The 24,673-nt window shown below is 55.9% G+C and overlaps 8 protein-coding genes across 8 annotated transcripts; 6 read left to right on the forward strand and 2 right to left on the reverse strand.

Moving 5' to 3' along the window:
* Positions 1-133: 133 nt before the first annotated feature.
* CkaCkLH20_09698 (prenylcysteine oxidase) lies at positions 134-1,918 on the forward strand (the record flags this gene model as incomplete). Its single annotated transcript, XM_038892413.1, has 3 exons — positions 134-254; positions 311-831; positions 884-1,918. The coding sequence occupies 3 exons, from the start codon at positions 134-136 to the stop codon at positions 1,916-1,918; spliced, it is 1,677 nt and encodes a 558-aa protein (XP_038742296.1).
* A 980-nt stretch (positions 1,919-2,898) lies between these two features.
* Positions 2,899-5,554, forward strand: CkaCkLH20_09699 (VID27 cytoplasmic protein; the record flags this gene model as incomplete). Its single annotated transcript, XM_038892414.1, has 2 exons — positions 2,899-2,998; positions 3,117-5,554. The coding sequence occupies 2 exons, from the start codon at positions 2,899-2,901 to the stop codon at positions 5,552-5,554; spliced, it is 2,538 nt and encodes an 845-aa protein (XP_038742297.1).
* A 700-nt stretch (positions 5,555-6,254) lies between these two features.
* Positions 6,255-7,948, reverse strand: CkaCkLH20_09700 (glycosyltransferase family 20 protein; the record flags this gene model as incomplete). Its single annotated transcript, XM_038892415.1, has 3 exons — positions 6,255-7,161; positions 7,213-7,585; positions 7,645-7,948. The coding sequence occupies 3 exons, from the start codon at positions 7,946-7,948 to the stop codon at positions 6,255-6,257; spliced, it is 1,584 nt and encodes a 527-aa protein (XP_038742298.1).
* Positions 7,949-10,755: 2,807 nt separating this feature from the next.
* On the forward strand, positions 10,756-12,111 carry CkaCkLH20_09701 (uncharacterized protein; the record flags this gene model as incomplete). Its single annotated transcript, XM_038892416.1, has 2 exons — positions 10,756-10,947; positions 11,020-12,111. 2 exons carry the CDS (start codon positions 10,756-10,758, stop codon positions 12,109-12,111), a joined length of 1,284 nt encoding a protein of 427 aa, XP_038742299.1.
* Positions 12,112-12,915: 804 nt separating this feature from the next.
* CkaCkLH20_09702 (aldose 1-epimerase) lies at positions 12,916-13,938 on the forward strand (the record flags this gene model as incomplete). The annotated part of the gene is made up of 1 exon (XM_038892417.1): positions 12,916-13,938. The coding sequence occupies one exon, from the start codon at positions 12,916-12,918 to the stop codon at positions 13,936-13,938; it is 1,023 nt and encodes a 340-aa protein (XP_038742300.1).
* Positions 13,939-14,620: 682 nt separating this feature from the next.
* Positions 14,621-15,610, forward strand: CkaCkLH20_09703 (uncharacterized protein; the record flags this gene model as incomplete). Its single annotated transcript, XM_038892418.1, has 1 exon — positions 14,621-15,610. The coding sequence occupies one exon, from the start codon at positions 14,621-14,623 to the stop codon at positions 15,608-15,610; it is 990 nt and encodes a 329-aa protein (XP_038742301.1).
* Positions 15,611-16,040: 430 nt separating this feature from the next.
* Positions 16,041-16,756, reverse strand: CkaCkLH20_09704 (uncharacterized protein; the record flags this gene model as incomplete). Its single annotated transcript, XM_038892419.1, has 2 exons — positions 16,041-16,279; positions 16,375-16,756. 2 exons carry the CDS (start codon positions 16,754-16,756, stop codon positions 16,041-16,043), a joined length of 621 nt encoding a protein of 206 aa, XP_038742302.1.
* Positions 16,757-17,438: 682 nt separating this feature from the next.
* On the forward strand, positions 17,439-24,226 carry CkaCkLH20_09705 (uncharacterized protein; the record flags this gene model as incomplete). The annotated part of the gene is made up of 3 exons (XM_038892420.1): positions 17,439-18,052; positions 18,105-18,247; positions 18,297-24,226. 3 exons carry the CDS (start codon positions 17,439-17,441, stop codon positions 24,224-24,226), a joined length of 6,687 nt encoding a protein of 2,228 aa, XP_038742303.1.
* Positions 24,227-24,673: the final 447 nt, after the last annotated feature.

Raw genomic sequence — 24,673 nt, forward strand, 5'->3', positions numbered from 1 at the left:
CTCCCTTTTTCGTGATTCTCATCACCCAAGCATGTATTGACGTCTTCCATCTCCTACTCATTCTCATCATTCCTTAACTGAACTAATTCATCAAATTACAACCTTTAACTGACGTACAATTCAACGCTACACAATGTGGGGGTCCAAGCTCTCAGCTGTGCTCTCCGCGCTCAGCTTGACTGGCGTTCCGGCGACCGAGACTGAGGCTGAGATCGCCGTCGTTGACAGCAACATCAAGCAGGTTGCCATCATTGGTACGTGAACGCCTCTGCCATTCTCTCGAACTTCTTGCCGCTGATACACTGCTCAGGAGCTGGAGCGGGCGGCGCCTCCGCAGCTTACTACCTGCAGCAATACGCCGAAGCGGACGGCATCCCAGTCAACATCACCGTATTCGAGAAGACTGACCATATTGGCGGTCGAACTTTGACCGTGGAAGCTTACGGCAACCCGCTCGAGCAAGTCGAACTGGGTGCTTCCATTTTCATCGAGGCTAATCACATCCTCTTCAACGCCAGCCAACGCTTCGGGCTTCCCTTGAAGGAACCCGAATCCGGCACTGACGGGTTCCTGGGCATTTGGGACGGAGAGCAGTTTGTCTACACACAGGACGACAACTCTTGGGAGTGGTGGAATCTGGCAAAGCTCTTCTGGAAATACGGTCTGGCTCCTTACAAGGCGCAGAAGCTTGTCCAGTCAACAGTTGCGACTTTCTTGCAGTTGTATGAGGCGCCTCATTTTCCCTTCCGCTCGCTTACCCAAAGGGCCTTTGAGCTGGATCTCTTGAAGGCCACTTCTGTTACAGGAGACCAGTTTCTCGCTAATAACGAGGTACGTCTGAAACCATCAGAACCAGCTGCGAACGACTTCTCACATCAGTCAGATTGGAGAGCTCTTCTCTCAGCACATCATCCAAGCAGCGACCCGCGTGAACTATGCCTCCAACTTGAAGTACATCCACGGCCTCGAGACCATGGTCTCAATGGCTCCCGAAGGTTCCAAGCAGGTCATCGGCGGCAACTGGCAGATTTTCCACACCATGGTGCAGAGGAGCAACGCGACATTGAACCGCAATACTTCTGTGACTTCCATCGAGGTCAAGTCCGGCCCGGCAAGCTCCAAGTATCTGCTCTCAAGCAAGAGCACCAATTCCGAGGCCGAGGCTGAAGCCGACCAGTACCCGGTCGCCTTCGACAACGTCGTCATCGCCACCCCCTGGCAGTACAGCGACATCAGCGTCGCCGAAGACTTGTTCCAGCACAAGATCGACGAGATCCCTTATACCAAGCTGCACGTCACGCTCTTCGCTTCGCCGTTCCGCCTGTCTCCGGAGTACTTTGGCATGGAGCCGGGCTCCAAGGCACCCGATACGGTTCTCACCACTCTCAACCCCGCGGATGAGGCCAAGGCAGGTGCCGAGGGTGCTGGAAAGGCCGGGTTCTACTCCATCAGCACCTTGAGAACCGCCACGAACCCCGAAACCCTGAAGGATGAGTACATCTACAAGATTTTCTCGCCCAAGAAGGTCACTGCAGAGTTTTTGTCGCAGCTTCTTGGCGTCAAGGTGCCAGCAAGCATCGTTGCGGAGAAGGCCGGGGACGGCAGCGCTGATACGGTTGATCCCATCTCGTGGTATCATCCTCACGTCTTCAACTCGTATCCCATTGAGTACCCCCGCGTCACGTTCCAGGACCCCATCTTGAGGGATGGCCTGTACTACCTGTCAGGCATGGAGAGCTTTATCTCCTGTATGGAGACCAGCGCGCTGATGGGAATGAACGTTGCCAAGTTGATTTCGGAGGATTTCGCTGCCGAAATTGTCAAGGAAGAGGGCGAGAAGATTGAGAAGGTGGCGGATGATGCGCAAGAAGTGATTGGACAGGCGGAGAATGTCGCAAACACCCCTGATGAGTTGTAGGCTTTTGTTTGTAGTCTGGGTTCACGGCGCAAAACTTTGAGATCTTTTGTCATAGCATGGTCACTCTCGTTTCATCGTTTCAAACTATTTCCGGAAGACGCGCAGTATGTCGGATGCTTTCGTGATTTTCGGTGGTGATGTCTCCCAGTTTCTGACAACTCAGTGGCGTAACAGCGGACGGATAGAAGCGGCTGGGCCAACACCAGGCAGTTACTTCTAGTGTCCATGTAAGCAGGGAAGGAGAAATGGCCCTCAATTATCATTTCTCCCGAAAAGGTTTGAGCACTCCTCGTTCAGCGCAAACGAAGAGAGACACCTCGTTCGATCTCGCGGGTAGTGGTTCAAACCTTCCGGGTTGGCTTAATTCCCTTCAGACATATTAATTCAAACTGAAATTCAGCTGGTAGGCTGATCCTGCCGAATCAAGATCAAGTGTTGAGGCATCTTACTCATCAGAGGAAAGAACGTTGCTTCTCGCAGATGCCAACTTCCAGGTTGGTTGCAGAGAAGAACCCGGAAGGCAAGTGCTGCCTGCGAGGAGGGCAGTAGGTGGCACTGAGGTGTCGCTTCCGTGTTGGGCCCAGACCCCAGCTTCCAGGGGTCCACGTGATACCCCGGTCGCTGTGGCTGACGTATCCGCAGGTTGCCGTGACGAAAAAGAATTGGAGGAAAAAAGGGACGTGCACCGCCACATGTGATATTCACCCCTCCATCAGCAGGGACCGTGGACCGTGACCCCCAAACGCAGGAAGCCATTTGTTATGACGCATTTTCCTTCCCTCCCGCCGCCGAACCTTTAGTGCCTAATTTCTCTCTTCTGTTTCGTGGCCAAGGTCTGGGATTTTCCGCCGTCATCGTCTTGTCTCTCCCTCTCACTCATCCCAGTCGGACGGGAATGCTTTGCAAAGATCCATAAATACTGGCAATAGCTTCCACGACCTTACCCGCTTTCATCACAAGCCCCTCTCTCCAACTTCAAAATGTTTGTCCTCAGAAACGGTAAGTTTACCCCGCCATTCACCAACGCCGGCGCCAACGCCCTGTTCTACTCTACCACTCTTGCTCTACCGCACTCGAGGTGTTTGTTGGTTGGGCCTGCTCGTCATCACCGTTTGCGGCCAGCCGTTTGGCGACTTTTTCCACTTTCCGTGCCTCGCGCCATCAACCTGACATTTTTACTGACATTTTCTCCTCACAGTTGGCAAACTCATCTTTGGATCCAGCAACCAAGAGTCTCTGATCGAACTCCCCCAAGGACAGCTCTACCTCGTCCGCCCGCTTTCGCCCAAGGGTTACTCCGAGCTCATCTTCAAGGACGCCGCCGCCCGAATCCGACGAACCGCGCAGGACTTCCAGTACCAGCTCGTCATCCAGAGAGTCTACGAGGAAGGCGAGGCCGAGCTTCTGGCTGAAGAGGAAGGAGAAGACGCCGAGATCGACGCACTTGCCGCTGCAGAGCGAGACGAGAAGACGTTCCTCCTCGACGAAGCTCTCCACTTCCGTGTCGAGTTCCGCGAGGGTTCGGAAAAGGTTCTTGCCTGGCGAGATCTCAGCGGTGACACCGGCGACGTTTTCGAGTTCGTTTGCGATAACGTCGTGTCTCCTGGCCAAGTCGCACAGTTTGAGCGTATTGCAAAGGAGTGCCAGTACGAGCGCAAGTACCGCAAGCCGCACACCACCGCCTCCGACGCAGACCTCGAGCAGTTCGAGTTCCAAGACGAGCAACCGATTCCACCCGCCAGTCCCATTCACAGCCCGACTTTGGCTCGGTCGATCGACTCCTCTGACGGCCTCTTTGTACCGCAGACCCCGCCGAAGCAGTCAAACACCTCGGCCAAAAGAGAACCGACGCCGGTGAAGATGCCCACCATGCCTGAGAAGAAGAAGGACATGGGTCCGCCCAAATCCGCCGAGGCACCGCCTGCACTCAGTACCTACGCTGCCGAGAGCGCAGAGCTGCACTTCTTCGATTTCCCCTCCGGCTCTTTTGTCCAGCAAGATGGCACCGTCACCGCCACCGTCACTGAGATCGGCAAATGGGAGTACTGGCTGCAGATCGAGAGCGAGGATCGCGCCTGGCTCGGCATCCCCATCGTCGCAGACATCAACCCGGTCTTCAACTTCGAGTTCCTGTCCTTCATCTTCAACCAGTTCTCGCCCGACGGTTCGGCGTACTCTTGGCTACTCCGCTTCAAGGACCAGCCCACCCTTGAGCGGTTTCAGGACGCTCTTCTCCGCGCCCTGTGGGAGCAGCTCAATGAGACAAAGTGGGAGAGGATCAAGGAACGAGAGCAGGAGTACATCACGGACGCCTTCAACGACTTGACGATGGAAGATACCCCAGAGGAGGAGGAAGAAGAAGAGGAAGAGGAGGAGGATTACGAGGACGCCCAGGACGAAGCTCAGCGCAGTGAGCACTACGACAGCGACGAGGAAGAGGATGACCTTGTAACCAAAGACGAGGACGGCAATGTCAACTCCCAGCTCGCCGTCGGTTACAAGCATGACCGTTCGTTCGTCGTGCGCGGCTCCAAGATCGGCGTCTTCAAGCACACACCGAACAACAACTTGGAGTTCTCGACAAACATCTCCAAGGTCGAGACTCCTAAGGGCACTTTGTTCAGCCCCAAGAAGGTCATGCTTCACAACGAGGATCGCAACATGATCTTGCAGAACGAGTCAGACCCCAACAAGCTCTACCGCATGGATCTGGAGTACGGCAAGGTCGTCGATGAGTGGAATGTGCACGAGGACATCCCCGTTCTTAACTTCGCTCCCGAGAACAAGTATGCTCAGATGACCCACGAGCCGACCTTCCTCGGTATCTCCAAGAATGCCCTCTACCGTGTCGATCCCCGTCTGGCAGGCTCCAAGCTGGTTGACTCCCAGCTCAAGCAGTACGCATCCAAGAACGACTTCTCGGCCATCTCAACGACAGAGAAGGGATACATCGCCGTCGCGTCCAACAAGGGAGATGTTCGTCTTTTCGATCGCCTCGGTATCAACGCCAAGACGCACATTCCTGCTTTGGGAGAGGCCATCATCGGCCTCGATACTTCCGCAGACGGTCGCTGGGTCCTAGCAACTTGCAGAACGTACATCTTGCTGATTGACGCTATGCAAAAGTCGGGCAAAAATGAGGGCAAGCTTGGATTCGAGAAGTCCTTCGCGGCTGACTCCAAGCCTCAGCCCCGCCGCTTGGCTCTCACCCCCGAGCACGTGGCCCAATTCGCCCACGAGACCGGCAAGCCCGTCTCCTTCACCCCGGCACGCTTCAACACCGGAGCGGGCGCTGAAGAGACAAGCATCATCACAGCCACTGGTCCCTATATTGTAGAGTGGAACCTGAAGAAGGTCGTCCGTGGTGCCAAGGCGCCTTACTTGATTAAGCGCTACGCTGAGGAGGTCAAGGCCGACGACTTCAAGTATGGATCGGACAAGAACGTCATTGTCGCCCTGCCTAACGAGGTTAACATGGTCGGCAAGCAGGGCCTCAAGCGCCCCACTCGCGAGAGCATCGCCGGCCCCGGCTGGGCCAGATTGAGCATGGGACGCAGGGACTCGGGCCGCATCAGCACGCCGAAGAGCGGTCGCTACAAGCTGGGCAGGGACGACATTGTCGACTCGCCCTACTGATTGCCAAAGGATACAACACTGTCTGTCTGGTTTTCTTATCATGTGTGATGTTGATGTTGGACGTCTTTTGATGACGGCGGGCGTAAAGGGGACGGGAATGGAATTACAGCACTAGGCACGATTCGCTTCATGTTTTGCTCCAATAGCCTTTTCGCGTTTCTCTTCTTTTCTGTCTGCTCAAGCAGATGAGAGTTCTCTTTAGATACCTTTTTATCCAACCCAAATGAGACGAAATTTCGAATGAGAACGATCGGCTTGTTTTGGTAGTTTCATCCGACCAAGCAATACACTCGATTTCCAACATTGCCGTCCTTGATGTAAGTGCGTTGTTTGTTAACTGCCATAATTGATCATCTGTCGTTAGTTAGGGTAGATAGTCTAATCACCAAAGCAATACACAAACACGACGAGTATGAACAAGAGAGTAGTAGTAAGTTGTGTGATTTACGTGTCTGTGTCTAAGCCTTCCCAAAATGAAACTCCGCTTGGCTCGATGCCCCCTCCCACCCGGCGTTACCTATGAAAATTCTTTCGCTCATGTTGCTAGCTGGCTTCATACCCCCCTTGTGCCCTTCCTTCTGTTCATGGGGTTGGGGGTATGTTAATGTATTCGCTTCCTTCGTCATGCCTTCATCAAAAAAACGGGTGGCAGCAAAATGAATGGTCGGCTCTCGCGACCGGATGTGTCCACGTTGCGCCGCTATGCTTCCTGCTTCTCCTGCTTCGCCTCCTCGCCCTCCTTGCCCACCAGGTTCTGCGCGCCCTCGATGGCGCCGTGGAGTGCCTTGCTGACCTGGCCGACGACGTTGCCGCTGATGTTGCGCAGCGTCTTGGACTGCATCGTCTCGTGGGAGAGGCGGGTCATCTCCGCGACGAAGGACTGGCCCCACCAGGCCGAGGTGTACTTGAAGACGTAGCGCTCGAGCTTGCGGTAGTTAACCAGGCGCTGCTCGGGGGTCATGGTGACGGCGTCGTGGATGGCGTTGGCGAGCTCCTCGGTGTTCCAGGGGTTGACGATGAGGGAGCCGTTGAGGGACTGGGCGGCGCCGGTGAACTCGGAGAGGATCATGACGCCGTGGCGCTCCTTCTGGGTGGCGATGTACTCGTACGAGACGAGGTTCATGCCGTCGCGGGTGGAGGAGACGAGGCAGACGTCCGAGACGGCGTAGAGGGCGGTGAGCTCGTCGAAGGAGACGCTCTGGTGGAGGAAGTGGATGGGCATGAACTCGATGGTGCCGAACTTTCCGTTGATGCGGCCGACGAGCTCGTTGACGACGGCGCGGAGGTTCTGGTACTCCTCGACGTCTTGGCGCGAGGGCACGGCGACTTGGACGAGCACGATCTTGCCGATCCACTCGGGGTGTTCTGTGAGGAAGACCTCTAGGGCGTGGAGTTTCTGGGGGACGCCCTTGATGTAGTCGAGACGGTCGACGCCGACGATGAGTTTGACGCCGTTAAACTTGCGCTTGAGGGCCTCGATGCGCTCCTGGACCTTGGGCTTCTTGAGGCCCTCGACGAACTTCTCGGGGTCGATGCCAATGGGAAATGCGCCGACAGTGACGAACCTGCCGTTGTAATCCACCCCGTTGGGTGTTGTTGGGGTACCACTGCGTCTCGTTAGCTTGGGCGCACGCCGAGGTATGGCGGGTGTAACTCACAGGATGCGAGAGCAACTGCTCAGGAAGTGGCGGGCGTAGTCGTAGGTGTGGAAACCGATGAGATCGCAGTCGAGCACGCCGGTCAACAGGGCCTCGCGGACGGGAAGGATACGGTAGATCTCGGAGGAGGGGAATGGGGTGTGAAGGAAGAAGCCGATCTTGACGTTCTTCTTGGAGTCGCCAATCTCTTCGCGCAGCATCTCGGGGAGCAGCATGAGGTGGTAGTCGTGGACCCAGATCAAATCGCCATCTTGAACATCCTGCACGACGGCCTTGGCGAACAGGCGGTTCACCTCGCGGTAGGCGCTCCATGCGCTCTCGTCGAATGTGATTTCACCGGGGTGGTAGTGAAACAGGGGCCACAGGATGGAGTCTGTAGAGGGAGGTTGTTAGCTTGAATCGCGGAGAAATGCGCCAAGGGAGGACTCGTACTGGAAAAGCCATTGTAGTGCTTGTCGGCGAGCTCGTCGTCGATGAAGACGGGGTGGGCGTTGTACTCGTCCTTGAGACGCTGCTTCATGCCGGCAATCTCGTTGTCGGGGACCTCGAGACCAGGCCAGCCGTACCATTGGAAGCTGGTAGTTTTTGAGAGACCGCTGAGGCCGGTGACGAGACCGCCCGAGGACATGGAGAAGGAGTAGCTGCCATCGTCGGAGCGCTTGATGGTGATGGGGAGTCGGTTCGAGAGGAGCAAGAGGCGCCCGGGGGCGGTGTCTTCGTCGACGAGCGCAGGCATGGTGGGAATAGCTCGCCTGGCGATGCGGTGGTGAAGAAGGTCGGGAGGAAGAAAATCGTGGGTTCGGCTGGTGCCCGGAAGATGGGGGAGCAGCAGCTGGTCAAGTAGCTTTTAGTGGTGCTGTGGCGGGTGGGAAAGGTGTTAGCTGAGTCGTTGTCAGGCTGGGATGAGCTTGCGGGGGAATGGAGGGGTAAATGTAGGTTCGTCTCGCTGGACCCAGAGTACTTGGCGTGGAAGCGATGCAATCTGAAGCCGGGGTGTTGTGAAAGGTGACGGCAGAGCGAGCCAGGGATAGATGCAAGCTTACCTAGGTAGCTTTGTTGATGGTGGAGAGCTGTTTGTTGGTACGATTGCCCAGCTGGTAGAAAAGAAGCAACAGAGATAGCTCGAGACCGAGGGCGGCGTCAAATACCCTGAGAAAACGTGTGACAAGGTAGCAAGCAGTGTAACGCGGAACCGGCGCAGGTATTCGTTTGGGTTGAGGTGAAGGAAGAAGTAGGAAGTCGGGATAGGAAGAGGCGGCAGAAGGCGGCTAGTTGGTGGTTGGCTGCGGTGCGGTGATTTGGACGTCCAATTGACTTGAATTATCCTTATGTCGGCTGGCAACGGAGATACCTGACTCTGACTGTAAGGGTACTCAGCAAGGTACTAGCAGTGTAGGTATGTGAGCTGGGTGTGGAATGAAATGGCAAGGTGAGATGTGAGGTGAGTTGAGGGTGTTGAGAGAACGAAAGAAAGCAGGAAAATGTCATTCCGATGGTCTGCTTGAGGCAGAGGCAGGGCAGCAGCACACTCAGCTTCCCCAGAAGTGGAAGTAGAGGTACTTGATGTGACGTCGTGCTGCTGTCAGGCATGGAGAGAACAAACCGTTGACTGTAAAGTACGTACAAACTGACTAAATCCAAGCTCGCAAACTAATGCTTTAACATAGCCAAGCAGCAAGCGATTAATTGTTGAGCTGAAGTCGCGTTAGCTTATATTTCAACTTCACCGCCACCACCGCTATCCTTACCGTCGCTGTCATCTGAAGTCTGTATGAGAGATGGATATCAATCAGATGTTTGGCTTGCTGTGGCTAGATGGTGCTAAGGTGCCCTCTACGTAATTTGGGCGCAGACACAACCCATGTCATTCTATTAGGTATCATTGCGACGGCCTGTCACTGCTCGTCAATTTTCCTCATATTTTCTCGTTATCACTTCGCCCCCTACAATCGCCTCCCACGGTCTATGCACCTCGTCAATTCTGTCATTTTGGCCAGCCATCTGCCTGCTCGCTTCGCCAAAAAGCTTACCGGGCCATTCATGAGTCTGGCCGAATAGTTAGTGAGCGATATATTTCGGTAGGGCCGCGAATCCGACTTTCCTGGACCTCTCGTCTGCATTTGAATCCGAATGAGTGAATGTTCAGCAAGTACCGGTACATGGGAGTCCTCAGCACCTTACCTTATTACCCGCTCTCCAGTGGATAGCCCGGCTCCGAGTGGACACGGCATCGGCGATAGAAAAGAGAATGTTCACGATGCCTCTGATTTTTTCCTTCCATCCACTCTCACTCTGCTTGGTGACCACACGCAGAGTCGCAGGCCCACCAGGGTACGCAAGGATGATGGCGCATTTCAGACCTCCAGCCATCCCTGCCATATGGCTTTTCAGCAACAATGATGGTTTCCATGAGACTGACCGGAGGTCTTCCCGACAACCATGACTCTACGATGCTCACTTACACGCTGCGCTCGGTGCCTCGAGTGCCTTGCATGGATTGGGCATCGTACAGCAACCAAAAGCTGGGATCTTCAACGACAAAAGGAGCCTCAAGTCTCACAGGTAAAATCATGCTCCGTCTGGTGCCCCGGGAACGACGCAAGCGTGCCGTCATCCCAGAGGCTCGAACCGCGTCCAAGGAAACGGAGAGGCCAGAAAAGCACCCGTTTCCGTGGACATCAAGGGGTGAGGAGCTTCAGCCCCGGCAGCTGCGCGACGTTTCAACCTTCAAGCCGTCTCACCAGCCAATGAGGCATGGAAAAGTCGAGAGAACGCTCCAGCCCAATCATCCAACCCACAAGGTCCCCCGTTGGATCACCGCAGACTGACATCGAAGGCCCCATTTTCTCCCCCGGAATCCGGACCAAAACTTCCTTGAACTGGGTCGCGCGCGGCGCAAAGTCGGATGCCTTGACTCCCGGCCCGAATCGAGGCTTGCACCAGTCTTGTCTGCGCCGATGTAGCGAAATAATCTCGATTCGACCTCATGATGATCGTGGAGATATGGCAGAGTATTGATTTGTATAGCTGGGCTGTGTATTTAGTCGTACTTTCCCTCCATTTGACGGGGCATTCCATTACATCCTGTAGTTGATTAGTTCAGCCGGTTTCTCTGTTCATGGAGATATACTCCACGTCATCCTTTGACAATACATGCAAGAGGCTCATACCATCCTCTGTGCATATTTGTCGAGCTATCGTGAGGTTGAAGAAATGATGCCTCCCATTTTCTTTTCGCTGAGGAGCTTGAAGGCCAAGTCAAAGCAGAATGGAAGCTTGGACCATCACCGGGTGACTTTCAGCCCCACTTTGGTTCAGTCGCAGCTGCCCCCGGTTTCAATTGATCTGCACTTCCATGTCCGCGCCGGCTTTGTTGATGCGCTCCATACCTCGACTTGACGCGACGACGACCGCGACAGAGCTACTCGAGCTCAGCGGAACACTTCAATCCGGAATCCCCGTTTCTCCGGGTCCCCTTCAGACTCCTGATTCGAATATTTTGTTATAGAATACCCTTCTTCTCTACCCCGGCCACTCTAAGCTATGGCTCCCTCGGACAAGAAGATCGAGGCGGAGCTCCTCTCAACAGTCCGCGATGTCTTCAAAACCGACAAGGATCAGCTCACGGTCAACCACATCCGCAAACGCGTCGAGAGCGACCTCGAGCTCGAGGACGGGTTCTTCTCGTCGGGGAAGTGGAAGGAGAAGAGCAAGAAGCTGATCAAAGAGCTCGCTGTAATTGGCCCTGCCCCTCGCACGCGCGCAATGCCGCATCAACCTTGTCGCGACTAACACGGCTTGATTTAGACCGAGCTTCTCGAGAGCCCCGACGCGAAATCGTCTCCGCCGCCCGAGCAAGAGGTAGTCGCGAAACCTAAGAAGACCGGCAAGCGCCAATCGACAGAAGCATCCCCGCCGTCGAAACGCAGAAGGCGATCATCTACTCCCCCGGACGAAGAACCCGAGCAGGAAGAGTCGGAGGCTGAGAAGCCTAAGCCGAAAAAGAAGGCAGCTCCGCGCAAGAAGTCGCGCGCCACAGTTGATTCTGACGAGGAGCTGAGTCCAGTCAAGGCGAAGCCATCTAAAGCTAGGAACGGTCGCGCCAAAAAGGAAGAGAAGGTCCAAGACAGCGACTCGGACGCTTTAAGCTCGCCACCCGAGAGTGATGATGAGAAAGAAGACGGAGACGCTGAGGTAAAAGACGAACAGCCGGAGGCATCCCCCAAGGCAGCGGCCAAGGAGAAATCCCCGGCTGAGACCAAGGATGACGATGCGTCTGCCGAGAAGCCCGAGCCTCCTAGCGAGAAGAAGGAGGAGACCACAGTTCTGGACGATACATCAAGCGAGCTGTCGGATGTCATCGATGAGCCGCCTAAGCCGAAGCGCAAGAAGAAGGAAGCCGGAGCACCCAAGACGGCCAAACCCAAGAAGGAGAAGAAGGCCGCCGCGCCAGAAAGCGCGGATGAAGCCGAGATCAAGAAGCTACAGTCTCACTTGGTCAAGTGTGGCATTCGCAAGATCTGGGGTTTCGAGCTGAAGCAATATGGGGACAACTCGAAAGCCAAAATCAAGCATCTCAGGGGCATGTTGGAAGACATCGGCATGGACGGTCGCTTTTCCGAGGCACGGGCGCGGGAGATCAAAGAACGCCGGGAGCTCGAGGCCGACTTGGAAGCGGTCCAGGAGATGAACGCGAACTGGGGCTCTGGAGGCCGATCATCACGCAGCAAGGCGCGTGAACAGCCGGCGAAGAAGATCGTGGAAGAAGAACCTTCTGGTGAGGAGAAGAGCGACGGGGATGAAGACGATGACGAAGAGGCGCACATATCTTCACGCGCTAGGGGAAAGGCGCGGGCAGACCTGGCGTTCCTTGGTGACGATGATGAGGATTCGGATTAACCATTGACTTCTTGGTCTTGAGGGAGGAGCATATCTCATTGTTGGAACATGATTTGGCTGATTGCACTCGTTGCAGGTTGTATTATATACCATTGGCGCACTCGCGTACTCTGATTTCGGCATCATCGCGGAATGTCGGTCGAAGGCGATAGGCGATAATGAACATGGGCATGATTGATCATGTATTACTGGCGGTTTGGTGGCACTTTCTCAGGACAACTAACAACCCACTTTGCGCCTAGACCCGACATCCGGTTTAGTGGCATTCTACACCACAAGCGAGCCTCTCAAGAATAAGATTGCCCATCCATTCAGCCGCTTGGTTCCGATGCATTCAAAACACTTGATTCGTAGGTCTGTCTAAACGCACCAGTAAGACGACAGCATAACCGATGGGCAGTCTTGCTGTGAGGTGCGCATCCAGGGAGAGAGAGGGGAAGCTTGGGCGTGGTCAGCAGCTCTGTGCAGCGTCGTGGTGTCTCCAAATTACCCCGCCTCGAGCGACTGCCCCGCAGACTCCGTCATTTCCACTCTTCAGCGGTTTCCCCCTCCATCCTCGTCCAAAACCCCACTGCGAAGCGCAAATACAAGCAATAATAGCCTGAATTGCACGCTTCAACGTGTTGGCCAGTACAGCGCAGGAATTATCTGCACTTAAAGGACACATCCCTCCCATTGCGTTGCGTGATTTCGCTCTTGGAGCATTTAAACACCGTCCGCATCGGCAAACCGCGATCACGACACTTGCATCACAGTCACCGTCTTGTTCAACATCGGAATCCGCTCGGATAACCATACATCACCATGACTGACGCCCCCTTCGAGTTCCTGCCTTTGGGCGCCATCCTCCAGTCGTTCAGGGTCAACGGCACCAACATCGTCCAAGGTTTCCCGACCCAGGACCTCTACGAGAAGCACAACTCTCCCTACTTTGGCGTCACCGTCGGCCGCGTCGCGAACCGCCTCGAGTCCGCCCAGATCAAGTCCCTCAACGGCGGCAAGACCTACAAGCTCGCGGCCAACGACGGCGCTAACCACCTCCACGGCGGTATCAAGCCCTGGAGCAAGCGCGTGTGGGACGGCCCCAAGCCCGTCGGCACCCGTGAGATCCCCGGCGTCGAGGGCCTCAAGGGCGGCGAGAGCGTCGAGTTCTCGCTCACCAGCGAGGATGGCGACGAGGGCTTCCCGGGAACTGTGAAGGTCACTGTTGTCTACACTGCTGGCACGCAACAGGTCGACGGCAAGGAGGTCTCCGTGCTGGGCATGGAGTACGAGGCTAAGCTTGTTGATGGCGCCGACGAGACGGCCATCAACATGACGAACCACTCTTACTTCAACCTCACCGGCGACGAGACCTTCGCGGGGACCATCGCCACGCTGGCGACGAACGCCCACCTGCCCCGCGAGAACGGCATCCCCACCGGCGGCCCCGTGCCGTTCCCCGGCATCGAGGGCGGCAAGCCGTTCGAGCTGGGCGTCGACGGGCCCGCCGTCGACGACTGCTTCGTCGTCAACGAGAACCCCGGCTCGGTGCCCGTCGACACGCGCAAGGAGCCGCTGAGGCTCCACGTGCACGCGAAGCACCCCAAGAACGGCGTCAACCTGGAGGTCCTCAGCACGGAGCCCGCTTTCCAGTTTTACACGGGCGAGGGCATCGACGTGCCTGCGGTGGAGGGCGCGCCGGCGAGGGGCAAGAGGAGCGGGTTCTGCGTTGAGCCGAGCCGTTGGGTCAATGCTATCAATGTGGATGAGTGGAAGGGCCAGATGTTGCTGAAGAAGGGCGAGACTTATGGCACTCGTATCGTGTACAAGGCCTGGAGCGAGTGAGTGTTCGCAATTTTAAGGGAATTCGGGGCGTGGAGGTCATAATGTTAATATTGGTATCAACCGACGGAAATGAGAAAGCATGAACATCCGGACAGTCTCATTTGTGGCCGATATAATTCATATTATACAGATATAATTCATGTGAAATGACGGAGACAATTTGAGTTGTTCCCTGATGAAGTCGTAAGCGTCTGGTGTCCATCTCAGAATAAAGTGTCCGTGTCCCATGGAAAAGAGCCGATTTGATTGATCTGATGATGAGAGGTGAAAGCATAAAACATGGGACGAAGACGAGTTCTTGCAGATGCGCTGCTCGCCGGGGGGCTCTAGCTTTATCTTAGCGCACCATTCTGCTTATCGCACCGACGTAACGGTTAGCACAGGGACTTCAACAACCTCCCATCCAGGCAAAGAACCGCCAAAAGGTGTGTGTGTGACTGCCGGATTTGCACAGTGACTCCCGAAGACCACCCTTCCTTTTCCGCAGCTGCCTACACCGCAACGACGTCCTCTTCTTCAACAACAAAATCGAAATATTCCGGTCGCAATATCAATCACGATTGGCGGTGCGAACTTATCATCGCACCGCCGCCTGTGCTATTCAAACGTTAACGACGCTATATACCTTACGATATCGAGTCAGGCTTCTCCATCCACCGTCCCCGAGCAGCCATCCATAATCATGACCGACGCCTTTCCAACCCCGACAGCCACGCCGAAGCGCAAGAGAGACGAAGACGGTCCCCAATTATCGCCCGTCTACACCACCTCCATATTCTCCTTCCAACTTCCGGATGCGAAGAGCGACGAGGACGGAAGCGCGAGCCCGCGCAGCAAGGTTGTGCACAAGTTCCGCGGACTGGCGCTTGGTGGTGGGGGCGGGGTAGCCCAGCAACAGGGCAGCAGCGGCGGCAGCACTCGACAGCGCCAGGGCCCATACGACCCCGTTCGCGACGTCGGCGGCGATGGGGCCTTCGACGACGAACCGTTTGCGAGCCGCAAGAGAGTCAAGATGCCGGAGCTGGAGATGAAGGACGCCGACGCTACCGAGCCCGTCGCTGTTCCGGACCCTGAGATCAGGAGCGATCCGGGGCTCGCCCCGACGACGGAGACGTCTGTGGCGCCCGACGCTGAGACTGCCATTCTACCAAATACTACCTATTCTGCCACAACGACTGCGGCAGCCACGACAGGCCCGCAACGACCAAACCCATTCATAAACCGCATACAAGAGGCAAAGGCGAGAGGACGCAGACGAGCCGGCACGCCGCCCCTCAAAAACCGCAAGGGCAAGGCTGCCACCGAGGCAGCGACGCAGGACGAGGACGCCGAGATGGAGGTCGTTGACCCCGTCAGGGCGGCGCTGACGTGGAAGGAGGAGGAGATCACGATTTACGACCCGGATGACGAGGACGACGACGGCACCGGCATTAACGGAGTCGGGTTCATGCCGACGGCGGCGATGGCGTACGCCCGCACACAGAAGCGCCGGCTGCAGCTGGCGGAGTACAAGAAGCGCGAAGAGAGCGAGGCCAGGGCACGGCGGAGCCAGCGCAGACGCGGTAGCGGCGCGGGCTTGGGTGTCAAGATTGACTCGAAGCCTGCCTCTGGGAGCGGTGTGCGCAAGGTGCGATTTGAGTCGGAGCCGAACACGATTGCCACGAACGGATAAGGGAGATCTAGGGAGTGAAATGCTGGGCTGGATGGTGTTTCTCTCTCCCAATTCCATGTGTAATGCCTGGACTAAGGGCTTCTTATGGGCGTTTAGGTGTGTTTCTGGGAAGGGCGTGATTGAAGGCATGGCTGCATTTGAGGTATTTACTACGAGCTCTTGGAAGCTCTTTCATCATTTGATGATAAGTATGGTAACCTTTCTATCACGCTGGAAAGGGGAATGCGTTTGCAATTAGCAGGCAAGGGAGTCCGGGTGGACGATATGAATAGTCTTTCTTTTATACCCCAACTTAAAATGGACAGAGATGATACAAGTGTTTTGGTTTCCCAACGCATCATGTGCGCTGCCATCGATGCTTTCTAGGTCAAAGATATTCGTACACGGGATGCAGAGATCCTCTCGAGATGTCGTTACAATGGAAACGTTGTTACCAGAACTTGTACCAGGACTTCTGGCTGGCCTTGACGGCCTCCTGCTCCTGCTGCCTCTTCTCCAGCGCCTCCGTCTCTCTGCGGCGCTTCTCGGCCATGCTCTCCTGGTAGACCTCGACGGTTCTCTTCATCCTGATGCGCTCCTGCCGACGCTGGAATTGGCAGTACTCAAAGTAGCCTGCGGCGCCCGCGATGAAGCTGCCTACGGCCCAGTTTGCGGCCTTGGCGGGTGTTCCTGGGGAATATGTGAGTTGAGGATTCATTCATCGTGACCATAGCTTCAAGTTGTGTGAAGCCGAATGAGACAGGATTCAATGCTGAGAATCGTACCTCTGAAAACCAATCTCAGACCACCGACGCCGAATCCCGAGGCGATACCAGTGAGGAACCCGCCCCTGGCGCACGGCATCTGCGTGACGTTTGCAAAGTCCTCGGCCTTGATGGACTTGACGGCCTCTCCGACGGTTGCGTACTTCTGGCCGTGCTCGTTCATGGGGAAGTTGGACTGGAAATCCTTGGGGTCCGGCTTGGGGGCCGCCGCCGCCGCGGGTGTCGTCGGGGTCGGGGTCTCGGAGGGTGTCATCGGTGGTGAGCCCGGCGCGCCCTCTCCTACCGGCCCGTTGGTCGACCTCGACCATAGGTACATCTTCCTGCCCTCGGCGTCGGTGGTGGTGTGGACGGTGGTCCCTGGGGGTGGTGGATCCTGCGCCATTGTGGTCTTTTTGCTAGGGGTGGTTGTGGTGCATTTGATATTCGAATTTCGTCGAGTTCGCTACCACTCTCAACCTTCTCTCACTCAAAAATCTGCCCGTGGTCTGAGATGGGTAGATGACGTCCACCGAGTCCCGTCGTTGCTGGGCCGGGCCTGGTCTGTGCGTCGGCCCTTTGACACGGGTGTGCACGTCCCCGACCGGGCTTAATTGATTGTGGGGCACTCTTTTCTTTTGGCGGGAAAGCCGTGCATCAGTCGCGTAAGAGCGCGCTTGAGACGCGTTCTCTGCAGGTTCGCTCTGGACCACACCCCGGCCCCCGATCTACCAAAAGATTGTGCACTATTACAGAGTAGCCCCCCAGACATAACACGCGCAAGTGACAATTGCCAAACTCCCACTCGTCGAATTTCTGGAGTGGTGAACGATACCCATACGGATTTGTTTCTTGACCCTTTTTTCTGCAAGAACTTCTGAGATACCCCCTAAATCCTGTCAAAGGGTTTCGTCTACCTTCAGATTCCCTGGCTTCCGCAAGTAAGACTTCTTGGATTGATCTGCGACTCTTTCGTTCCATGAATCTTTAGAAACTCGATTGCCTCGAGAGTCTCTCAGCAAGAGCCCCTCGACGGGAAAAAACAACACCTCGTCAACATCCACCCACGATCCAGACACACGCCGAAGATGCCAAACACAAGTCTCCGCCGCCCGCAAAAGGGCTACCGCCGAGGCGGGAAACAAGCCTACCACGGTCCCGGCCGCACGACACGCACCTTCGCCGCCTCCTCCCGCACGGAAGCGACCTCGGCCGACGAGAAGTGGGAGCGCACCCGCCTGGCCCACGCCATCGACGAGAACATGGGCTTCGCCCGCTACGAGGGCGGCAAGCGGAAGGAGGGCTGGCTGGTCAACGTGCAGCCCACGGCCGTCGAGGACGAGCGCATACCGGGCGGCCGCGCCGCGCTCGACTGCTACTTCCTCGAGGACGACGGCCAGACCTTCAAGGCCACGGTCGAGTACGACCCGTACCTCCTCATCGCCGTCAAGAAGGGCCGCGAGGGCGAGGTCGAGGAGTGGGTCAAGCGCGTGCCGGGCGGCGGCGTGGTCAAGACGGTCAAGAGGGTCGAGAAGGAGGACCTGAAGATGCCGAATCACTTGCTGGGGTACCGCCGGACGTTTCTGGAGCTGAGGTTCGCCAACGTGAATGATTTGATGGCGGCGAGGAAGGATATCATGCCGATCGCGGCGAGGAATAGGAAGAATGTGGATGCGATGGATGCATATGCTGAGGTCGCTACGTGAGTCTCATGCTGTTCTGTGGGTTTGGACTCTTGGCTAACGATTTACCAGGACGAACGGCGACTTTGACCTTTTTGACGACTCACGAGATGACGATAGACGAGCTAATGCTTCTTTTGCCGACGCCAGCGACTTCATTGTCGATATTAGAGAGTACGACGTACCGTACCATGTAAGAGTAATGATAGATATGGGTAGGTTTGCGTCCACGCGGACTCAGCCGAGCCGAGCTGACCTGGACAGATATTCGGGTGGGAAAATGGTACTTCATTGACGTGAAGCACGGCGTCACGAAGATCACAATCAACGAGGACAGGCTGGCCATGGCAGACCCCGTGGTCATGGCCTACGATATCGAGACGACGAAGCTGCCCCTGAAATTCCCCGACGCCGCCACCGACCAGATCATGATGATTTCGTACATGATTGACGGCCAGGGTTTCCTCATCACCAACCGAGAGATCATCTCCGAAGACATTGGCGACTTCGACTACACGCCCAAGCCAGAATACCCCGGTCCGTTCATGATTTTCAACGAGCCCGACGAGAAGGCCGTCATCGAGCGCTTCTTCCTGCACATCAAGGAGGCGCGGCCGACGGTCATTGCGACGTACAACGGTGACTTTTTCGATTGGCCGTTTGTCGAGGCGCGCGCGAGCGTCAACGGTATCGACATGTACCAGGAGATTGGCTGGAAGAAGGACAGCGAGGACCAGTACAAGTGCAGTTACAGTGTACACATGGATTGTTTCCACTGGGTAAATCGAGACTCCTACTTGCCTCAGGGATCTCGAGGTTTGAAGGCCGTCACTGTGGCGAAGCTCGGATACGACCCTGACGAACTCGACCCCGAGCTGATGACGCCGTATGCGCAAGAACGGCCGCAGACGCTGGCAGAGTACTCAGTTTCCGACGCTGTTGCGACGTACTACCTGTACATGAAATATGTGCACCCCTTCATCTTCTCGCTTTGCACTATCCTGCCGCTTGGTGGTGACGACACGCTGAGGAAGGGTACCGGTACCCTTTGCGAGATGTTGCTGATGGTGCAGGCGTACCAGAAGGAGATTGTTCTGCCGAATAAGCACGTATCTCCTAGGGAAGCATTTTATGAGGGACACTTGCTCGACTCAGAGACGTACGTTGGAGGTCACGTTGAGAGTATCGAAGCCGGTGTCTTTCGGTCAGATATCCCTGTCAACTTCGCGGTTGACCCTGGTGCTGTGGATGAGTTGCTCAACGACTTGGATGCTGCGCTCAAGTTTAGTATCACGGTCGAAGAGAAGAAATCCATGGACGACATTGCGAACTACGACGAGATCAAAGAGCAGATCGCAGATCGACTACGCGCCCTGAAAGAGACACCCAATCGAAGCGAACGACCCTTGATCTACCATCTCGATGTCGCTTCCATGTACCCCAACATCATGACGACAAATCGACTGCAACCAGATTCTATGATCCAGGAGTCGGACTGCGCGGCATGCGACTTCAACAGGCCCGGCAAGACTTGCGACAGACGATTGCCCTGGGCTTGGAGAGGAGAGTACCTGCCCGCCAAGCGTGATGAGTACAACATGATCAGGAACGCCCTGGAGAACGAAAAGTTTCCCGGCAAGTGGCCCAACTCGCCGATGCGGTCATACCAAGACCTCAGCCCCGATGAGCAGACGGCGCTCCTAAGGAAACGGTTGCAACTCTACTCGCAAAAGGTCTACCACAAGATCCACGACTCGACAACCATTGTCAAGGAGGCCATCATCTGCCAGCGCGAGAACCCGTTCTACATCAACACGGTGCGTGACTTCCGTGATCGTCGTTACGATTACAAGGGCAAGGCCAAGGTGTGGAAGGGCAAGACGGAGGCGCTCAAGTCGTCCGGCGCGACGTCGACTGAGGTCGATGCGGCGAAGAAGATGATCATTCTCTTTGATTCGCTGCAGCTTGCCCACAAGGTCATTCTGAACTCTTTCTACGGGTACGTCATGAGAAAGGGTTCTCGCTGGTACTCCATGGAGATGGCTGGTGTGACGTGTTTGACGGGAGCCACGATTATCCAGCTTGCTCGAAGTCTCGTCGAGCGTCTTGGTCGCCCTCTGGAACTGGATACCGACGGTATTTGGTGCATGCTTCCCGCCACGTTCCCCGAAAACTTTGCCTTCAAGACGAAGAACGGCAAGAAGGTCACCATTTCGTACCCCTGCACCATGTTAAACCATCTGGTTCACGCCCAGTTCACGAACCACCAGTACCAGACGCTCAAGGATCCCAAGACGTTCAAGTACGAAACACACAGCGACAACTCCATTTTCTTCGAAGTCGACGGTCCGTACAAGGCCATGATCCTGCCCACTTCCAAGGAAGAGGACAAGAACTTGAAGAAGCGTTACGCCGTCTTCAACGACGATGGCAGTTTGGCAGAGCTGAAGGGTTTCGAGGTCAAGCGCAGAGGTGAGCTGAAGCTCATCAAGATCTTCCAGCAGCAAATCTTCAAGTTCTTCCTTGAGGGTACGACCCTCGCTGAGTGCTACACCGCGGTCGCTAAGGTGGCGAACCAGTGGTTGGATGTATTGCACAGCAAGGGCTCAACTCTGGCTGACCAGGAGCTCATGGAACTCATTTCCGAGAACAGGAGCATGTCCAAGACTCTTGAGGAATACGGCTCGCAGAAGTCAACATCGATCACAACGGCGCGACGTCTGGCGGACTTTTTGGGCGAGCAGATGGTCAAGGACAAGGGATTGAACTGCAAATTCATCATCTGCGCCAGACCGAAGAATGCTCCTGTCACTGAGCGTGCTGTGCCGGTTGCTATCTTTTCTGCCGAGGAGACAACGAAGCGGTTTTACCTCAAGAAGTGGCTGAAGGAAGAGCCTGCCGACACCGACCCGAGAGCCCTCTTGGATTGGGACTACTACCTAGAGCGTCTTGGATCTGTCATCCAGAAGCTCATCACCATCCCGGCTGCCCTTCAGAAAGTCCGCAACCCCGTTCCTCGCGTTCCTCATCCCGACTGGCTCCAGCGGAGGATCAACATCAAGGAGGACAAGATGAAGCAGAAGAAACTTACCGACCTCTTCCCCAAGGGTCCGTTGGAGGACATCACCAACCTGAACGGCCGGAGTCTGGATGACCTTGAAGATTTCGGTAGCAAGCTACTCAAGCCGAAGCCGGTCACTGCTGTGGTTGCTTCATCGCAGCCCGCTCCTATGTCTCAGAAGAGGAAGTCGCCGGAGCCTGTCGAAAATGCGGACCCCTTCGCGGGTTTGCCCAAGGTGATGCCTTCGCCTTCAGAAGACTATGTTGGCTTCCTGCAGTACCAGAAGCAGAAGTGGAAGATCCAGAAGCAGGCTCGCATACGCAGACGACAGCTTTTCGGCGATCGACGCGGCAACCAGAGCAACATCCAGGCGACCTTCATGAAGCAGGCTCACATGACTTTTATGAACACATGGCAGCTTCTGCATCTCAAGGCCACCGAGACTCCCGGTGTCGTCACCGCGTATGTGCTCATCGACGCCAAGATCCACTCGACCAAGATCAAGGTCCCGCGACAGGTGTTCCTGAACCTGAAGAGCGGTGACATGCCGGATGTCGATATTCCTGGCTGTGAGGTCGAGCAGGTCAACCACACTCTCCCGAACGGACATTCGTCTGTTCATCTGTTCAAGCTCACCGTTCCGGAGGATGTCTACTTTGCTGAGACGGATAAGTTTTCGCTCTTGTTCAACCACCCCAGTGTCGAAGGTGTGTACGAGAAGCACTTGCCGCTCAACATCAGAGCTGTTCTTCAGCTCGGCAATCTCTGCACTATCGATGAACAGCAGCACGCTGTGCTTGGAAAGGGCCTAGACCAGGGATTCGATCTGTCTGGTCTCAAGCGGCCTCTGAAGAAGAGGACGTACCTCGATTCCTCACCACTGGCGTACATCTACATCTCCCACATCACCGCAGGAGACAGACAGATCTTTGGTGTGTTCTCGACAACGAGAAATGAGGCACACATTATTATCCTGCAAAAGAGCAGAGATTCGGGGCAGGACCTGCCCAACATCTCCAGGATCTACACAGAACTTCTCGCACGACGCGGAGAGGAGGCTGAAGGCACCAACTGGCAGGACTGCTTCCGGTACCAGGAAAAGCTTACCTTCAAGATCACGCAAGTCACGACGAAGAGGAAAGCCCATCTGGAGCTGAGCGATGTTGTCAAAAAGATGAGGAAAGACGAGCTGCGCCCACAGATGATGGTCCTCCAGTCCTCCCAGCGCAACATGCTCATCACCGACGTGCCGATCCTAGGCGACTTCCCTGTTCTCCCGCTCAAGTACGACCCCGCGGACAGCTCGCTGCCGCCGCTCGGCTGGCAAGCCGTCGTGGCCAAGCGCCTTGTTGGACACTACCTTGGGCTCGGCTCCTGGATCCTACACTTGACGACTCTTGCGAGGTATGGCGACGTGCCACTTTGCAACTTGGAACGTGAGGATCCTCGCTTCCTCATTGACATCACCTACGCCCGTCGTCTGCAAAACAACAACATCGTGCTTTGGTGGTCCGCCAGCCCGCGTCCCGATCACGCTGGCTACGAAAAGGACGACATTACCGGTCCCCTTGACACCGTGAAAATGCCTTCCGTCAACAATCCGGGCACATTCTCTTCAGTCTGCATCGACCTAGAAGTCAGGAATCTCGCTATCAATACCATCTTGACATCATCACTCATCAACGAGCTCGAGGGGGCAGACTCCATCTCTTTCAACCCTGCCGGCGATGGGTCGGGAGACGATGTCATCACTTCAGAAGGTACCTTCGCCAATGCAGGCGTTTTGGTTCTTCGCGAGATGGTGAAGAGTTGGTGGCAGGAAGCCTGCAAGGGGAACACCATGGCTGATGTCATGGTGCAACATCTCGTTCGTTGGGTCGAGAATCCGGATTCTTTCTTGTACGATCGGGCACTGCACTACTACGTCCAGATGATGTCCCGAAAAGCGTTCCAGCAGCTCATGGCTGACTTCCGTCGCGTGGGCTCCCAAGTTGTCTTTGCAAACTCAAATCGTCTGCTCCTGCAAACCACCAAGGCTGAGGTTGGCACCGCGTTTGCGTACAGCCAGTACATCATCAAATCGATCAAGAGCAAGCCGCTCTTCCACTTCATCGACCTTGAAATCAAGGAGTACTGGGACTACCTTGTTTGGTACGACGAGTTCAACTACGGTGGCAAGGCGTGCCAGGAAGTCGTCGAGGCTGAAAGGCAGGACCTGGACACCGTCATGCACTGGCAGATGGCTACCTTCTTGCCCACTCGTCTCCAGCCGACGTTCCAGGACTGGGTTATTGAGTTCATCCACCTCATGCACGGCCTCAAACGCCCACAGGGAGAGTTCGACTCCACTCCCCGGCTGACGCAACTCCCGCAGAAGTCGCTAGCCGAGGGCGCGGAAGGACAGATCATTCTCGGCAAGAAGTTCGAGAAACCTCTCAAGAAGGATATTGCGAACCTGGTCAACCTGCAGAAGAGAGAGCTATTGCATCCCGAGTTGGCGGGCGACTACTCCTTCCCACAGCTACCAGGCAGCCACCTCGCACATCTGTCATCGAGGAACGCCGTGCTGGAGCTAGTCAAAGCTCTGATGCAGGTCCTCTCCCTCGACAAGAACATCACGCTCGAGGCGAGGCTGCTGAGGAAGGAGCTGCTCGCCATGTTCGACGTGCGGGAGTTCAGCAAAGAAGGCGCCTTCCAGAACCCGAGCGAGAGCCTCAAGCTGGTCCAGCTCTCCTGCGACAGCTGCACCATGGCGCGCGACCTCGACTTCTGCCGGGACGAGGACCTCCTCCCGGAGCTCGGCCCCGACGGCAAGCGCCTCGGCCCGGAGACGAGGCCGTGGCGGTGCGGGTTCTGCGAGGCCGAGTACGACCGCAACGCCATCGAGGAGATGCTCCTCGCGCAGGTCGAGGCCTTCGTCGTGGAGTGGAGCACGCAGGACCTCAAGTGCGGCAAGTGCGGCGCGCTCCGGCTCAACGAGTTCATGGAGCATTGTACGTGTTCCGGCGAGTGGGTGGAGAGCGTGAAGAGGGGGGAGATCGTCAAGAGGATCGGGGTGTACGCGAGCGTTGCCAAGTTCTTTGGGTTGAGGATGTTGGGGGAGGTTACGGAGGGGTTGAAGAAGGGATTGTAAAAGCTTGTTAAGGAGGGAGGGTGGGAAAGCATTGGTGTTTTGGGATATGATTGTGTATTTGGAGTTTTGGGGCTGGTGGTTTATGAGAGGGAATATATCTACTTGATTGTATTTGAAGTCGACGCCGGATGTATACCTTCCCGCAGCTAGTTCCTCTTGTGAACTGCCGCCCGTGGCTCAGCCTGCAATGCTGACGTGTCTCTCAGGATTCATTGGCTGAAACCAACCGACACCGCAGTTGCTGCTGAAGCCTTCGATCAGGCTGTCCCGCCGCCCATTCCTGCTTGGCATCTGTCGCCCTCCGTCAATGTCGCGGGCCGAATTCAAACCGGCAACTGCGCCTTCCTTTGCAAGCAAGCCTTGCGCCATTCTTCCTCATTTGAAAAGAATACAAGCCTACAAGCCGTGTGTTTACATGAGCCGCGACCAGTACGTCCAGGTAAACTT

This window comes from Colletotrichum karsti, assembly GCF_011947395.1.
Source record: "Colletotrichum karsti strain CkLH20 chromosome Unknown Scaffold35, whole genome shotgun sequence".
In the NCBI taxonomy this organism is placed as follows: domain Eukaryota; kingdom Fungi; phylum Ascomycota; class Sordariomycetes; order Glomerellales; family Glomerellaceae; genus Colletotrichum; species Colletotrichum karsti.